Below are 18560 nucleotides of genomic sequence, written 5' to 3'. Positions count from 1 at the left end.
GAGAAGACTGGGCTTTGTAATTTCATAAAATTTTCTATAATGGCTTTGGTTATGTATTTAGAAGAGGTGAAAAGTTCCTGGTAATAAGAGTACAATGAGTGATGTATGTCAGTGACAGTGTCTCAAAGGTGTTGATTTAACTTTATTGTATTTTCTGCCACTGTAATTTGTTGTATTACGTTATTGGACAATATGAGGTGTTTCTAATTTTGTTTAATTGATATTTGTATATGTAAAAGAAGTGGACAAAATAATAGAAACAGCTTTCCATATAAAACAAATCTATACAACACCTCTAAGACATTGTGTCAACAACAATAAGAAAGCTGTTGTTACATACATTACAATGTACAGGAGGTTCGATTGTTCTGCTCACTCAATGTAATGTGGAAAAACATGCAGTATAAAACTATATTGAGATTCACAGTGTGAATGGGTTTCATATCCACGCATGCATTTTCTTTAATTATGTAAAATATAATTAACTGGGATAGAAACAACTGTTGTTTTATTTTACAGCCTCTCCAAGCTATTCATCTGAATATTTCACTTTTTATTATTGCTTTTATTATTAACCCATATTTACTCGTTTGATGAATAACTTACCAGTTTACAAAACAGGACATTTTAAATATCTGGGGAGCCAAAGAATTCCCAAATTGTCCAAATAAAAACTATTGTGCCATTTGTTGATGCTTCAAAGGACTGTCAAATCACACTTCACAACAGAAATTGCTGCAGCATAATATATTGCCTCTATTTACTTTATTGTCTCCACATTTGCATGTGATTTCCACTGGGATTCTGGGACAATTGGTGAAATGTAAAAGCATTATTCTTTTTTTATCACATTCTTAACAGTCTCCAATGACAGACAGTGTTGGTGAAAAAAAAAAGCCTCCACCTGCTCAACTAGTTACATGCAAAATAGAAAACCCTCAACCATTCATTAGCATTAACTGAATACTGACACTTAACTGCTACTGCGATAGTAGCAGTTACCTGCCTTCATATGCCTGGAAAGAGCTCAGAAAACTGGCCAAACTCTGCTTTCTAACCAAAAATTGTCATCAGCCGCTGACATTTTTGTACTCAGAATATTTGTGCTTCCTTCCTTCCCCTTTTGAGGTGATTTTGATTACAGCCCTTCAAAGCTTTCTGCCACCCTGTTATTTTTATTTCAAAGACTGCAAGAGTACAGGTGTTAAAACAATGACTAGGGAGCAGTCGCCAACTTGCCTCCATAAATAATTGAGCATTCTGTTAATTTCCAATAATTAAGTCTCATTAGCACCACTATCTATAGTAACTTCTAAACATAATGCAGCATAGAGGGCAAAACTTAACCAGCGAAAATGACACAGTGCACAGAACTTGTTCAAAACTTTGTAGCTACATGAGTCTACTACATAGATGCAATCAAAGCCCCTCATACCGCCCACAATCAATCGGGAGAGAGCAGCCTATCAACCAAGTTGCCAGTGGTGGGAATGCACAATGACAATGCTCAATAGCACAGCTGCAGTTGTAGTAATTGCAGAAAAGCACCATTATGCACCAAATTCTGATGTAAAAGTGTCTCTCTAACTGTAACAGGAACATTTCTTACACCTCCCTACAAGTTTAGAAAAAAAAAAAACAATTTGTGAAACAATTGCTTTTGTGGGTGTAACACTGGTACATCAGATGTGCATGAGGTGCTCCAATACAAAGGGGGCAGAGTGAGAATTACAGACTCAATTACTGCCAAACAAGCCATGAACATGGCTCACTGCCTCAACTAAAATAAAAAATCTCTCTTTATCATGGTATTTCTGAATCTAAGACTTAACCAGATAAGGAGAGTTGTTTAGGAATTCAGTTAAGATCCTTGACAGGTTGCTTGCTCAAAAGAGACCGCTGTTATTGAATGGATGCAAAAGGGTTCAAACTGCATTCATCAATCAATATATCCTCAAGAACCAAATTTGATGATGGCTCTGCTTTCCTCATAAGTATATTTTGTTCTGAGATATTCCTCAGATTCTGCTTTAAATAATTACCCTCTGCCTTGAGGGTAAAACACTCTGCTCTAAATGTTGAGGTGGGGGTAACGTACCTAGAAAAGCAAAAGCACTAGAATCGGCAAAAAGTCTTCTTAGGTGTGAGGACTCAATAAAAGAAAAAAGAAAGAGAAAGAGAGAGATGGGGAATGACGTGCAGCAAGACTCTCTGGTGGCACCTGAACCAAGGATGTTGCGGTTAATGCTACGTCTTAACCCCCTATGTCACTAGGACGCCATGTCTTCCCCTCAAAGTTTTTCACCATCCAGGTGGCAGAACAAATCTATTACACCTGCTGTGGATTTGAAGAGCTGTGATATCAGGAGGAGAACAAACAAATATCTTGAGGCCATCCAAATCAACAATGATTCATATGAGGTGGACGTAGAAATTATTACATTACTGACCATGGAAACACTCAAATATTTATTTTGTGTATGATAAAGAAACTCAGTGGAAGTACAAAACAGGCATAGGGCTTTAAGCACACAATTTACCAGCATCATTTATTCAGCTACACCCCTTGGCTCTTGACAACAACATTAGCAAAACTCCTCAAAGATTGGCCCACAGTAAAGAGCAACTCATAGCTACAGAAACCTAGCTCAGGAGTTAAACAGCCGAGGGGACTCTATGTCTTCGCAGGCCTTCGAGGCGCCGCTGAATGATCCATAACCAGGTTACTAGAGCTTTCAGCAGGGTACCCTCCTGAATCCTCCATTCTCAAACAGTGATATTGCCAGCGGTACTCACAGAACGGGAGCTTCCTTTATCTCTGACTCATATTTTCACGTTTCATTATGCTGCCTCTTTTCCCCATAGCCATTGTTACAAGACGCACACTTACTGCTGAATTGTTAGCAAAACTGAGCTTACGTTTCCTTGTTTAAAGGGAGGTTTTTCCAAAGCTGACAAATCTCTTCATACGCTACAATATCTCACTCCGCAGTCGGTTGTGCTTTAATTTAGCTGTACCACCATTATCCTGGGACCACTGTGAACTCATAACAAAGCAGATATCCAGTAGTTTCTCTCTTTCTATGTCTTTCTGTCTCTCTATCTCTCTGTATTTCTGTCAACCCTCTCTGACAGCCCCTCCCTCCTGAAGGCAATCCAACAATGTCCTGCTCATTGATCAGAGAGGGGATCGGTGCAGTGTGGAGGTAAATGGCTGTCACAGGGAATGATAGACCTTAACTCAACCATGGTTGCTCCTGAGGCCACTCAGCCTCCACTTATAGTGATGGATGCAAGGATGTCACCCATCACGTTCTTGAGAGTGGGGAAGTCTTTGTTCCATCGTTAGAGGAGTCAGAAAACATTAACATAAAACATGTATTTAAAATAGTTCCACATGTTTTTTTCCTAGTGTGCGCTGATGACAGGGTTGAAGATGAACAAACATAGCTCCAATTTATTCAGCATGCTTTTTAAATTCTGAAATGACTAGTCAGTTAATGAATTGACTAAACAATGACTGGGCAACAATTTGATAATTCATAATTGTAAACTATTTTTTAAGCAAAAAGCCATTTTTGTTTTTTACAGTCACTAGTTCCAGCTTCTCAGATATTTGATGCTTTTCTTTGTCTTACATATTAAACTAAACTTTTTGGAAAGTTTGTCTGTCAAAACAAGCAGTTTTTGAAGAACTGAGATTGAAAAGTAATTCTTGAAAGAGTAAACATTCAATCTCAACTTTTACATTAAAAGATGAACAAAAAGTCCTTGAAATGTTCAGGAAATGGAAATTACACCATCTACAATGGCATGAAAACTGTGTAAACTACATCTGCTGAGGAAGACCGTGTGATACCATTGAAAGCTCCAGAACAGCTATTAATGGACCTTGTGATGGAATTGTTTTTGGAATTTTGAAGACGTCACCTTGAGCTCTGGGAACTTGGGATGGACAGTCTTTACTATTTTCTGACCTTTTATAGACCAAATGATTACCAATAATCAAAAGAAATGTTAGCTGTAGCTAACATTTCTTTTGATAAAATGTCAGAAAATAACATTAAATGCCCGTTACACTTTTTTAGAGACCAAGGTGACATCTTCAAATTTCTTGTTTTGTTCGATCAACAGTCCAAAATTCAAAGATATTCAGGTTATTATCATGTATGACACAAAAGAGCCTCATATGCTCACATTCAAGGAGCTGCAACCAGCAAATGTTTGGAATTTTTAATAACCGCAAATTACTTTCTGCCAATCAACTAATCAATTAATCAACTAATTGTGGCAGCTCTATGCCATAATGAAAAATTTCTTATCTAAATACAGTATTACACTATGTCCTCAAAAATAAGGGCTTTGGACAAGTCCACTGTATGGCTAAACTGCATAGCTGTCTACAGAGATGCTCCTTCAGAAAAGATTTGCTTGCATATGCTCAGCACTTAGCTGGCTAGTTACTGGGGGAAACTAATCATCCAATTATGAGCACTTATCCATCATTACACTGGGTGTGAGAGACCTGGAGTAAGTTCTAAATAAATCACAGCACTATAAAGTGGAGGCAGCTAAAACGGTGAACAACGTGTTCAAACAAAGCTGACTAATGTAAGCCTTTTAAGTGGGAAGTTCTTGGATTGTATGATCCCCCCAATGGCTCATTGACTATAGTGAACTGTTTTATTTTACTGCAGTTAAAGGATCACAGAGAAATAAGGGAATAAATGGAGGGAAAATACAAAGTCAGCGGCACTCCACTTAACACTCTCAATGACTTTAATTCAGAAAGCCTTTAAGAGCTGAGCCCAGTAGTTTCCAAAATGAACTCATAGTTCCTCCCCAGAAAGAAATCAAGAATAGTTTGATGCTACCATTCACTGCAAGAGGGTCATAAGCGCAAAATACAGAAAAGTTGGTACTGTCTGAGAATATACTGGAAATCTCTTTAAATGGGTTTTTATCATATGGGAGTCAGTGGTCTCAATGAAAGGAAACTTTGGGATCCCCTGCCCTGCACATATCAGATTTAAGTCTGGAAACTCTGATAAGGTCAACTTTGTTTATCCGTATCCAAGCCAAATCAAATGATTTTTCAACAGTTAGTTCACACTTCCCCAAGTTCTCCATTGCTCACAGGATGGAAAAAGGGATAAACGACATTAGAAAGTCAAATGAGCAAGATGCATTTCATTATACAAAGCAGTAAAGTAATCCCATAATAAAGTTTTACAGGGATAGAAACTTCACAGGGCAAGTTTAAACACAGCCTTCACCACAGATGTGTATATATATATATATATATATATATAGATAGATAGATAGATAGATAGATAGATAGATAGATAGATAGATATTAAGGCAAACACAAAGTAACTTATTATAGGTGTTATAAGGGAACAGCTGGTTCATATACTGTCCATCATGTTACATTACAACAATAATGAATGTTAAAACACCAAGAAATGTGTGGATGTTAAAATTAAGCTACAATATCACCATATTAGAAATGAATATTGACTTTTACACGATCACAGTATTATCAACGGGGGAAAATGCCATTAAACAAATTTATGAACTTATAATTTACTGGAAACTGAGACACTTTTAAGATTATTTTCATATTAATATTATCATGTGTATAACGTGTGAAAGCTGAGGATGTTAGTCAGACCAGCCTACCGGTGTACTGCAGGAGAAACATTGCTCTGTCTCAGCTTTTGAGACGAAACAATCCCACCGAGGAAAAGTCTTTTAGTTGGTTATAAATCCTTGAAGTGGAGGAGTTTCTTGGCCGGTTTGCTGCGGTAAGATTAAAAAAAAAAAATCCACCGCTCTCTGTGTCTGCTAGCCAGCCAGTCATGAGCCAATTTGTTTTTCCTAGGACGGCGAAGTCATGACCCGCCCTACTCTGCCTCTCATTGGCTAATACTCGTTACCTTCGTTGGTTGGATTGGTTAGGTTTAGGCATGAGGAGTGAGATTGGTTAGGGTTAGACTAATAATATGAGAGTAAGCCAATCAGAGTAGGGGAGTAGGGAGGGTCATGACTTCGCCATCCTAGGAAAAACAATATTGGCAACGGTGAGGGTTTGTCACCTGTCTCTCAGCACGCGCTATGCTAGAATCAAGCTACCATCCAGATTAAAAGAACTTCCGGTTAAGACTTTCAAAATACATCACTAATGAGCAAATACTGCGGTGTACTTTAAGATTGCAACGCAAATTTGATTTAAAAGATAAAGTAGAAGAATAGACCTTTTAAAATCATAAAAGAGTGTCGCTATGTACACCTGTCCTGAATATTGTCTTTTGCTTTAGGTACATTTTGCGCTTTTACTTTGAAGGTAGGTGCACCTTGTTTTCCCGTGTTACAAATAATAGGGGGTGTAAAATTTCAGGTGTGCAGTGTTGGTATTTAATAATTTGACTTTTAAAGTGCAGCCCTGCAAACTAAAGGGGCCTTTAGGCATTCAATAACCAACATTAAAGGACAGTTTCCCCATCACTTACACTGAAAACGCATTTGAAGGGGATCTTTTAATAGCCAGTATGAACAGGGGGAATGATTACAGCAAGGAAAACCTCTTTCAGTATTCATATGGATACCTAACTGTTGTTTTAAGACAGTCTTAAAAAATTGTGAACCTATCTTTCAAGAGAGAGACCAGAATACCAGAAACAGCTGTTTGCAAGTTTGCCAATACCAGATGAAAACCATTCAGCACTGACTGGAAAGGCGTCAAGGTCATCGAGTTCATGAAGTAGAAAGTAGAAGGGCTAGAAGAAAATTCAAGAAGGCCAGTCTGAACAAGACAGTCGTTAAGATCACCATTTATGATGTCACCAAAGTAAGGTCATGTGATGACAACTGAGCAAATTAGTTCATTCCAGCCATGGAGGAAATTTTTTCACAATCAAAACTATAGTGACCCCTTGTGCCCTGTGAATTCGGGCATTGTAATCCTGGAAGAGATGACTCCCATCAGGATAAAAATGTTTCATCATAGGATAAAGGTGATCACACAGAACAACTTTGTATTGATTTGCAGTGATCCTTCCCTCTAAGGGGACAAGTGGACCCAAACCATGCCAGCAAAATGCCCCCCAAAGCATAACAGAGCCACCGGATGGTACAGCTGTAGGCATCAAGCATTCAGACCTGAACCAGTTTTCCTTTAATTTGTCACATCTCTACATATACATATATATGTATATATATATATATATATATATATATATATATATATATATATATATGAGAGAGAGAGAGACAGAGAGAGAGAGAGTCAGTTATTGGGTTTACTGAACAACTGAATATCTTGTCCTTCCTAGGCTGTGGTGTTGTCCACCTTGTCCACACTATGGAATATGTCACAGTAGTGGGTAACTGGGTTGTTTGTCCCTGTCCTAATTAGTATTCCTCAACCTAGTTCATACCACTGGAAGAGATGCAGGGATCTATTTTGGGGGCTATGGATGTAGAGTGGGTGTCTTTGCACCATCAAGATTGCACTTTCACTGGGGAAAAAGCCTATGTATTCAATCATATGAATGCCTGTTTGGTACTTTGGTGACAGTTTAGACTAAAAGAGCATGGCACGAAATGCTTGTTTTGTGCTTCTTTTGTGGCTTATGAAGAAATGCATCCACGAACAAATCCTGCTCAAAGGTTTACTGACACTTTTTCAGATGTAACAAGGGCTAATTTTAGTAAAGCAGAACATTCCTCATACAGAGACAAAAGAAAAATACAACATTTTGTTCTATCTGCACGATTATTTGCTCTGTGAAGGTGGTCTCATCCTCCATAAAAGTTGAAGACTGGCTGGTGGAAGTGCCTTGGCTGTACCCAAACTGTCCCTCTGCTTCACCGCCAATGTCTGGTTGGCTCTCTGCCTAATATCACTGAGCCGTTTTCTACACAGGGAAACTGTTCTCCAAGCACCGGAGCAACACATGTTAACCAAATGTGTTATTTCCTCCCAAGTTAGTTTAATATGATCCACCCTCAGTGGCTCATTTGATGAGCTGTACATTTGCTTTTGGCCATTCTGCTCCATCAATTTTGTTATGGGAGAGGTTTTTTTGGCAACTGTTTTGGATTCATCATCACCAAATCATCACAATGTTGTGGTTGTCATAAATCTGTCATAACTATGTGCTTAGATTGGTGCAATTGATTCCCATATGCACTATATACTTCATATATACCATAAAGGCCCACACCAGACGGCAACAACAACAAGAGAGAAACAGCAATTTTGTATTACAAGTACAAGTATTCTCCCATCAAAGATGTATTGGCAGGAGTGACTGTTATATCTTAAGGCAGTTAAGTGTTTGCGTTGGTTGATTCTGTGCCCTGCCAAATTGCACTCCATTTACAAACGCTGCTGTGTAGTAATGTAATAATGTCAAGGGTTCCAAAATGATTCACAGTCCAGTACATCCATTTAACTGGTCATTTATTGTACTACTATTTATTGTACTATTTATTGTACTATCCAAACTTCCTGTACTGACTCTGCTTAATGTTCTTGACTGCCATTGACTCAAGGACCTCACATAGGCCCCCATGGTGGTCATCTGACTCCTTTTTTTTCCCTTTTTTATATGAACACAGAACTTAAATCTAAGCTACAAGGTAGGGGGTAGACTTTCCCTCCTCCAAGGGGGTTATTCTGCCCTTGCAAGAATATAGTCCTTGAGATAAGTGGGTGCCTTCCAAACTTGCATTTAATAACATTGCCCTAGTTCAGGACCCAGTTCTGGGGGCACCAGTATGACTGCCTCTTGTGCTGGATTCTCTGGCTAAGGATTTGCTGGTTCAGTCAGTTTCTGGTCATGACATGGACGAATCTGATCCTGATGTCATCTCACCAGCTTGCCACCCTGTGTTTTGACTTTCCAAGATACTGGACCTGTCCTCTCAATGAATGCTGCAGGAATCCACTTCTGGCCCAAGAACCCTCTCACATAGACTGAGTCGGACTCTGTGAACATCTGGTCCAGGGCATGCTTATCATGATGCTTTTGTTTGGCCGGGTTCAGTCCAACCTTGCCAGCTAGTGAAGGATGCAACAGATCCAGCTGGGTCCTGATCCTCCAGTTCATGACCAGCTCAGCAGGCATGGCTCTGGTCGTGGTCTGAGGGGTTGATTGGTACTTGAAAAGGAACCTGGATAGCTTTGTCTCCTCACTACTCTCCCCTATCTTCTTGATTCCCTGTTTGAACACATGCACTGCCCACTCAGCACAGCCATTTGAGGACGGGTGGTTTGGTGCTGTCATTACATGCTTTATGCCATTCTTTGTCAGGAAGTGTTTGAACTCCGCACTGACCAGGCTAGGTCCATTATCACTAACAATGACAGCTGGGATTCCATGTGTGGCGAAGATGCCCCCCAATTTTTCCACTGTCATGGATGAAGTTATAAACTACATTGGGTAAACCTCAATCCACTTTGAATAGGCATCAATGACAATTAGAAACATCTTCCTTAATACTGGCCCACAAAAATCCAGATGCAGCCTCATCCATGGTTGGTATGGCCATTCCCATGGATGAAGTGGTGCTGTTGCTGGGATGGCTTGGTTGGACTGACATGAATGACATCTGTGCACCGTTGACTCTAAACCTGCATCCATGTTTGGCCACCACACATAGCTACGGGCCAGTGTTTTCATTCTTGAGATCCCCAGATGGGCCACTCGAAGCAACTCAATCATAGTCTGTCTTCCTTATGGTGGTATTATCATGCTACTTCCCCCCAGGATGCACCCCTCCTCCACATTCAATTCATATTGTCATCTCATACTGTATAAGGCTGAATTTCTGAGTTGGTGTACACTGAGGGCCAGGAGTCTTGCAGCAGCCACTGATGTACTCTGAACAGGATGCAGTCCCGATGGGTCCAATTCCAGATCTGTTTTACTTGTAGTGGTGTGCCATCATGTCCTCTATGAGCATTACCCTGTCACGTGGTGTCGCGATGGGTGTGGTCGGCAAAGGGAGTCTACTCAGTTCATCTGCCTTCCCATATTTTGAGCCCTCCTTATACTCCAAGGTGCACTCATAAGATGCCACAATCACTGCACTTCTTTTTTTGATGAGGCTAGGTCCTTCTTGTTTTACAGTACATGTGTATTGAATGTTCAGCGGCTCCCCTACTCTGGTCCGGCGGCTCCGGAGATCCCGCTTGCTGCATGCAGTGTCTCGCATGCTGAGTTCGCACTCATGGGGCTCCACAGAGCCTCGCGCAAGCCTCCCACCCCTAGCATCCAGGCTAACCAGCTAACCCGGTGTCCATCCCTCATAACAGAGCCGGGCTCAGGGTGAGCTGACTAGGGCTCCGTGCTGATGCTTGGTGGTTAAAAACACACCTGTATGAATATTTTGTCTTGGTTATATGTTTAAACTCTCCCAGGTCACTAAGCAGCCAAGCACGTTGCCATTTAACCTGCGAGGTAAAGTAGTTTTCCACCAATCATACAGTCTAAAGGCGCATCCAGCCAGACTCCATTCATAAATCCCAAGTTTAAGGGGACTCGGCTATAGGCCAATGTTGTTTCCTGCCAAGTGTGTGCCAAGTGTTTTAAGTGTTTTCCATGTTCGTGAGGTACTGCTGCTCCATTTGGCCAACACATAATCAGACTAACATACCTTGATTTTCACACAAAAAAATGGCACTAATACCGCATATGACCGCATACTGCGCTGTTGATTCATCCTAAATCACTGCAGGAGAATTCGGTCACCACGACAGCCCTAGCCAGCGCCTCTTTCTCAAGCTGGGAATAACCCCATTCTGCTGATGACAGTGATCGTGACATGTATCCAATTGGTTTGTCAGTGCCATCTGGAAACTGGTGGGATAAAATTGCTTTGACACAATAAGGTGATGCAAGTAGAGAGGCTTTGATGTTTCTCCCATCTTCACAGGGCTCCCTTCCTCAAGAGCCCATGCAGTGGCTCCAGCACAGTGGAGACATTGGGCAAGAACCTGTGGTAATAATTAAACATGCCCAGGAAAGAGTTCAACTGTGTCTGGTTGGTTGGCTGTGGGGCATTTGCAATGGCATTAACCTTGTCAGCAGCCTTAACCTTGTCAGCAACTGGATGAATCCTTTTGTGGTTGATTCTTTTTTCTTTAATTTGTCACCCATCTGTACATCTTTAGCCACTGTTTCCATTGTTGTTGCTAACTCAATTGCCCTTGCCAAAGTCAGTTTGTCATCCACTTCTGATAACAAATGCCTTTGAATGCTGTTGTTGTTAATGCCACACACCAGTCTGTCTCTAATCTTGTCATCCAGTGCTGTCTTAAACCCACAGTGTTCAGTGAACCTCCTCAGTTCAGCTACAAATGATGCCACCGACTGTTGTTGCTGTTTCATTTTTGAATGAAATTTGAAATGTTTAACAGTGACACTGAGCTTCGGTGTGAAATGGTCACTCAAAATCCTCAGTAACTCAAAGAAAAATCTCCGGGCTTACCCGACTGACACAAATCCCATAGCATGGCATAGGTTTTCCCACCACATGCACTGAGGAGGATGGCTTGCTTTTGTTCTGCATGCAAGTCCAGACGTTCCACATACTGCAGCGTGTCATCCAATCCCAGGTCAAACTCATTGATTTTGTTATATGTAACCATTATTGGCCAAGACCACAGTTTATCCCTGTCACCAATGTAATAATGTCAAGGGTTCCAAAATGATGCACAGTTCAGGACATCCATTTAACTGGTTGTTTATTGTAACATCCAAACTCCCCGTACAATCACTACTCACTCTGCTTAATGCACCTGACTGCCACTGACTCGAGGTACCCATGTAGGCCCTCCTGATGGTCATCTGACTGCCCAACTGAAAATAACAGTCACATTAAAACAGGTCAAATAATTTGAAAACCTTTCAAAGTAAAAAGTTAGATAAATGCTTGGGCAACAGATGCCACGCATTTTCTCTTTACCCTGTCTGAAATAGTTTTTGTTCCCCAGGTGATATTCTGCATTTACCAGTTGACATCAATGTCTCCTTAAAAAATGATTTTGAACTACTGTCCCTTCACAATGGAACTAAAAAAGGTCAGAGATAAACAGAGTGGCAGATGTATATTCAAGTGAAAAAGAATTAGGCAGACTGTACATCCATCATGCCCAGTAAAGTGTTCTCAGCATTCATTTTTAAACAACTTTCATGTAATTACAGAAATAAATGAGGCAACTGCTGTTCACAGAGCACTAAATGCTGATTTCCCAATCTGCGCAGTCGTGCTCTAGATATGGAAATGACATGTTTACTGCCGGTCTCTGCAGCAGCGATTATATGTCAAAGCAACACAGCATATGAAATGCATTAAAGTTAAAAAAAAATATGATGTATGAATATATTAAAGGTCAAACAGCACTCTAACTTAGTTTATTATGGAAACAGTAAGTAATTTTTCATCTAGCTTGGGAAAATATAACTTAAAATAGAGTCTGTCTCTTAATGTGTTTTACTGAATGCATAAAGGGCAAAATAAAATAAGAATAGGGCTTTTGAACTTAACTGATATTTTTCTAAGAGGTATTATAACTTGTTTGACCTTTAACACATGCAAGTGTGTAATGTTTAGATAAAATGGCAGACTTTGCTGGTTCAGAATACCTTGAGGCTTCAAATAGCTAATTAAGAGGGTTTGAAATTCATCACAGTACACATAAGATTGATTTGGCAATCGTTGGCATTGCATGCTGATTCATAGTTGTGAAGATAGCAAAGATTCTTTACTGCAAAAGAGACAGATATAAAATCTACATGCAATAAGTTATAGATTCTGTATACATGTAGTTGCATGCCAGTATAAGCATCCAGTATTCAGTGGTAGAAGATGTAATCAGATTATTTACATAAGTAAAGTAAACGTAAGTAACAATACCACACTAGAGAAACACTATCATAAAAGTGAAAGTCCTGCAGTGAAAATGTTTCCTAAAGGGAATGTATCATGCACATTTCCAGGTCTATATTTATATTCTGGGGCTCTACTGGAATATCTTTGCATGATTTACAGTTAAAAAAAACTCCTTATTTATCTTATACTGGTTCATTATGCAGCCCTTCAGTTTTAGCTCCTGTCTGTTTAAGGCCATCATCCTGATGAGACCACTCTGCTCTGATTGGCCAGTTCCCGGGAGGCTACATAAACAGGTAGTAGGATTTCACTTATTTTTTCTCGTTCTTTACTCGAAATTGAAACTTTTCAAATACATCCATACATGTCCATGCCCAATCTGATCTGAAATATGCAAGTGGAGTTTTGGACCTTTGACCATTTTTAACATAGAAATCGGACATCATAACAGTGTATAACTGACAGAAGATCACAAAAAGCATGACATGTCTGTATGTGTGAAATTTACTTAAAGTATCAAAAGTAAAATAATTCAATGTTATAATGTCATACTATTATATTATTGGATTAGTATTGTAGACATATTCATGTGTAAGTGTCATTTTACTGTTGTAACTGCTGAAGTTGGAGATACATTTAGATATTTTATATATACTTAGGTAGTTTCATCTATAATAATGTATTATATTTTATAAGATTATCATATGTTTTGTGTAAATCTTTATATGTAAAGTAATTAGTAACTATAGCTGTCAGATAAATGTAGTAGTAATGTAGAGTACAAGCACTTCATATTTTTCCTTAAGTACAGTGCTTGAGTAAATGTACTTAGTTACTCTCCACCACTGCCAGTATTATTGCAAGTGTGGAAGGCCTTGTGGAATTATGCCATTTGTTGTGATGGACAGCAGGTGAGAGTTCAATTAAGTCGCTGTGTGCTGTAAAAGTGTTGAATGTGCCAAATTTAAACACTTGTATTGATCATTTGATGTTGATGTCACTGAGTAAGGCCAGGTGGGATTTGGCTGGCTTGACAGGAACACGGTTGAATGCGAGCACTAAGGAGATCAGAGCACTGTTTTTTTGCTTTTCTGTATGATGTTTTGAAGCCTAAGACAATCTATTTTTATACAAAACAAGCAGAAAAAGAGATTTAAAATCCCCCACTGGGTGAGCAAGATGTGCAAGCGTTGGCTGCATTGGCCTTTAGTGGTCGTGCAGAAATGTACAGCCAAGCAGGGCTTTCTTTCACTGTTCATGTTTACTCTGAAGAAAGGCAGTCATAAATAATCTTAATGGTTTCCAGACTGAATTCAATTACCTCTGTCACCCAGTAGAAATGAATAAAAGCCAGTATGTGCTCTTATTCTGTTTGCATGTCCCTGGGGGATGATGTTTGCATTTCTTCAATTTCCAGACAATGGTTTGCTCTCCATGGCTTGCTTAGTCAGAAAATTAATTTAATCAAATGCTAATTTGACATAATACCTAACAGATGCAGGAGACCTTCTGTGGCTTTTATGGATAGCACTGTGCATTAACAACACAACAGTCCACCCCGGCAAAGTGAACTGGGTGGCTAAAAAGTGGAGGTGTAATAAATCAAAGTAATTCCTGCCAGAACATTTCCACTTCCTCAGAAATGAGGAAAAATCTCTACCATCACAGGAAAGTCACAGGAGCCATTTCTTAAGAAGAGGCATGAGTTTGACCCAGCTCCTTTCAACCTGAGGCAAAATGTACAGAAGAACGGACCACACCTGAAAACAGCATCCAGAATTTAATTAAATTAAGCACAATTGATTATTTTAGGTAACTTACTATATCACACAGAAGAAACCCACTGACAACTAACCCTCTGGTAAATGATGACTCTCTTTGTCAAACCCTCCTGGTGTGCTCTCACCATTGTTACAACCATTTCATCATTAAAGCTAACCTGACTTTGAAAATGCAAATATGTAATAAAAGAATTGAAGATTCATAGATATTCTCTCTGAATGTTTTGTAGATCAAATAAAGCCACTTATTGTACTTTCACACGTAGCGTGACCTTTAAATCACAGTTGGGTTCCACTTTCTCCGCAGGGTCTTCTCATCCTCTTCTGAGCTGGAAACACTTTTCTGCTGTTGTACGTTCTGCACTTCTGAATTGAGCAGAATATGTGAGATACCCCACACAGAACAAAATGCCTTGCATAGCAAACATACTTGCTTTCTTGTTGAGGGTTAGATGATTGATACCTCTCTCATATCTGTGGAGGCTACATCTAGGAGGCAATTAGCTTAGCTTAGCATAAAGACTGGAAGTTTGGAGTCTTGCTTCCAGTCTTTATGCTGTCTCCTTGCTTTAGCTTCATATTCAAAGGACTGATATGAGAGAGGTATCGATCTTCTCATCGACTGCAACTCTTGGCAAAAAAGTGATTAAGTGTATTTTTTGAAATGTTCAGCTATTTCTTTAGAAACTGCAGTGGTATTCACTATCTTCTTATTTGAAACTGTGTGTTTGTAGTTCAGCCAGGAATGAAAATGTCACATCTGAAAGTTGATGTTTCATTATCTCCACTGTCCTCCATTGAATAAAAAACAGCCATCTGATGATTGTGAGCTTCAGACACTTGTCTTTTTGGCTTTTCATTTTATTCCCCCTCATATCTGTGTGCTCGTCTTGTTCACTCCAATCCCACTTTCTCTCCTATTCTCTGCATGCTCTGTCCCTTTGTGCAATCTGTCCTTCATGCTGGATCATCATTAATTCTCATTATTTCCCATCATCTGTTCCATGGCTCCTCTCCGTACCTTCTCGTTCATTAGTGATTAGCGAGTGATCATTTGGACTGGGAAGGTTGAGGCGATTCTCCAGTCTGACAGAACCACACCTCATTAACTGAGCACCACATTGTTCCAGTGAACAGGGCTGGCATTTACCAGTTTGAATGATGTAATGTACTGGTGGAGGTGAAAGAAGTGATAACAAGAAAGAAAGTGTGGCTGGGGTGTTATATGTTCCAGGAACCTTGTGTTGAGGTCACTTATTTTCTCAGAGGGGGAGGAAAGAGATTGGCATTTTGTCAGTGGCAGCATTCCGTAAATTGGATTAAATCCACACGGAGGCCAGTTGGTCTCTGGAGGGTTTCCCCCCAGCATGAATATTGATGTAAGAGTTTCATGCAGAGCACATAATAACAGCTCTTAACCTCTCTCTCTATCTCTGAATCCCTGTCAACAGCAAAGGCCTCCAATCATCACTCAGTCTGGAGGTCACTTGACTCAAAGCGATGTCCCCTTAAAACATCATCAATATAGAGACGAAAGCAGGCTAAATTATTTGTTTTCATCACCAGGGAGTTAAAATTCCCATTAAAATGCCACAAGGATCCTGTTCCGCAACCCCACAGGTCCATGACTGTGAGTGGGCACTCTAATGCATTTTGGCAGCTGTGTTGTGCAGTTAGCTGGTCATGATATCTGGCACCAAATGTGCCATCTGTGCAGATAAGCATCACATACATTGGCCCTTAGACAGCATTAACACAAGGCTGACAAATCCGGTGTTTACCATGCAAAGGAGAAGGCTTTGGAAAAAACAAAACACCATTTTAGCAAAAGATATCAGGATCCTATTTGAAGGATAATTCTGCTTCATACAACTTCAGCCTGCAACCTGACACACATTCCTGCCACATTCACATCATATGAGATGGATGGTAGAGATGGGAAAGATCCCCATGTTAATGACTGGCAAGCATTCACATCATCAAGACGGGTGTATGATTACAGAGTTGATCGTGTGAGGATTAAAATACTGCACACTGAGAATATAACAAGATAGGAGTACACACACACATCCAAAACAGAGAGGGCAGGTGCTGAGCTGCCAGTGAGCAAGTCAAGAAGTAAACAAAATAAACAGCTCGCACACTGCAGGACTCCAATTTCCACTTAACTTATTTATTGCACCAAGGTGACGTTTCGAGCGCCACCGCTCTTCATCAGACTCATGAAGAGCAGTGGTGCTCGAAACGTCGCCTTGGTGCAATAAATAAGTTAAGTGGAAATTGGAGTCCTGCAGTGTGTGAGCTGTTTATTTTGTTTATTTCACTGAGAATATAACACCATATCCATTGAATTTGGGTTTAATTAGGTTGAACGTCAGTCTCTTGGCTGATGTGAGGCATCTATATTAGTTTGGTTTTCAGGCACTTCCATGTTACTAAGTGCCAATTTGGATATATTGGTGCTTTCAGAACAAAAGACTTGCAATTATGACTTAGATGTTTGACCTGAAAACTATTTACAAGTCAGAAATGTATTAGCATAACTCTAATATGGCATCAACATGGCAAAAAGGTGGAGTTTTAATTGTGCAGTATTTTGATGAGAGGATTGTTTGTGTTGTGCACATGCAAGAGCACATGGCCGAACTTCTGACGATCATTTGACACTATTTCTACTTCACAAGGAAGCGAAGAAATGTGCCTACAAAGGCAGTGAAGAAGAAGACTGCTACAAGTAAGCATGGATGTAAACAATGCAGGATATAAGATAGTTTTAAAAAATGGTTTTACAAATGTTTCTTGAGCAAGAAAATGCATTTGAAACTCCATCTTTAAGTCTTAAGATTGCTTGGCTGAAACTGGTTGTCCTGAGTGCTTTTGGGTTCACCTCAGTGTCACAAGTTAGATAAACTGCCATGATAAGAGGATGTAATGTGAGTGAAAGAAAACCACCTGGACTAGCTTTCTTCCTTTAATTTGTGGACACAGTTTTCCTGTACATTGAAATATTATTATATGCTCACTCTCAGTTGTATCTCCAAATTAAGTAGATTAGATCATCTGGCAGATCATCTGTTGGCTTGTTTACAAGCTGTCTGATCATAGTACAGCTCATCTGACTTTATTGTGTTGCTGCCATGTTTCCAGCTCTCACCAATTAGTTCTGTGAGTATACAGTGTTCCAGATAGAAATGATGGCCAAAAGTATGAAAATAAGACAGACATTTTAATAAACTGGAGATATCTGTTAACTGTGCAAAAATATAACCATCATGAACATAAGCTTATTTAAACCCACATCATCCCCTTGCTTATGGCTCAGCATGCTCATTCTGTGGTAATTATGCATCAGACACACTCCAGGTTCATTACCATCACTTTCCTCCTCCCGCAACATTCAAGTGCCAGTCACAACTGATAGAGGAAACCACCGAGGCATTCCAAATCCAAAAAAATCCAGCACCCTCTGCCCTGCCCTCCACCTCTAACTCTCACCAATTAAGAGGGTGTGGTTAGCAGCCCTGAACTTGACACTTCCCATCTCTCTGCCTTAATTATGTCTGAGTCCCTGAAGGCCACAGAGAGGACAGGGTCCAATTAGCCGACAGAGACAGAGGGGGCGATGACGTCACACGCACACATGCCAGAATCCATCTGAAAGAGCCAAATGGGCAGCTTTGCTGTTTGGGTTGAATGAAAAAGGTCATCTAAAGGATGGTTGGGATTAAAGGGAGGGGGGTTGAAATATGGAAGGAACAAAGCTGATGAAAAAGAGATGACAGATATGAGGCTAAAATACAGCTATAACAAATAAGGACACTCATCATGTGTGCTCTAATCACTCTCAAGGAACTTCTCATTTGATTCACCCTTTTA

At 39.9% G+C, this 18560-nt stretch overlaps 2 protein-coding genes across 5 annotated transcripts in view; both read right to left on the bottom strand.

Annotated features, from left to right (window-relative positions):
• LOC122989911 (ecto-NOX disulfide-thiol exchanger 2-like) overlaps positions 1-5990 on the bottom strand; it is a 196242-nt gene extending 190252 nt beyond the window's left edge. For all 4 annotated transcript variants that reach the window (XM_044362944.1, XM_044362945.1, XM_044362946.1 and 1 more), the window contains exon 1: positions 5683-5990. In XM_044362944.1, coding sequence (XP_044218879.1) covers positions 5683-5704 — 22 coding nt within the window. In that variant the 5' untranslated portion in view covers positions 5705-5990. The remainder of the gene's footprint in view (positions 1-5682) is intronic.
• A 2883-nt stretch (positions 5991-8873) lies between these two features.
• LOC122990094 (uncharacterized protein K02A2.6-like) lies at positions 8874-9797 on the bottom strand (the record flags this gene model as incomplete). The annotated part of the gene is given in 1 exon segment (XM_044363216.1): positions 8874-9797. A coding segment is annotated over 1 exon segment (924 nt), but the record flags the coding sequence as incomplete, so codon positions are not given.
• Between the last annotated feature and the right edge of the window lie 8763 nt (positions 9798-18560).

The sequence above is a fragment of the Thunnus albacares genome, chromosome 10, assembly GCF_914725855.1.
Source record: "Thunnus albacares chromosome 10, fThuAlb1.1, whole genome shotgun sequence".
Taxonomy (NCBI): domain Eukaryota; kingdom Metazoa; phylum Chordata; class Actinopteri; order Scombriformes; family Scombridae; genus Thunnus; species Thunnus albacares.
The sequence above is the reverse complement of the archived record's forward strand: the minus strand, read 5'-3'. Positions and strand labels throughout refer to the sequence as shown.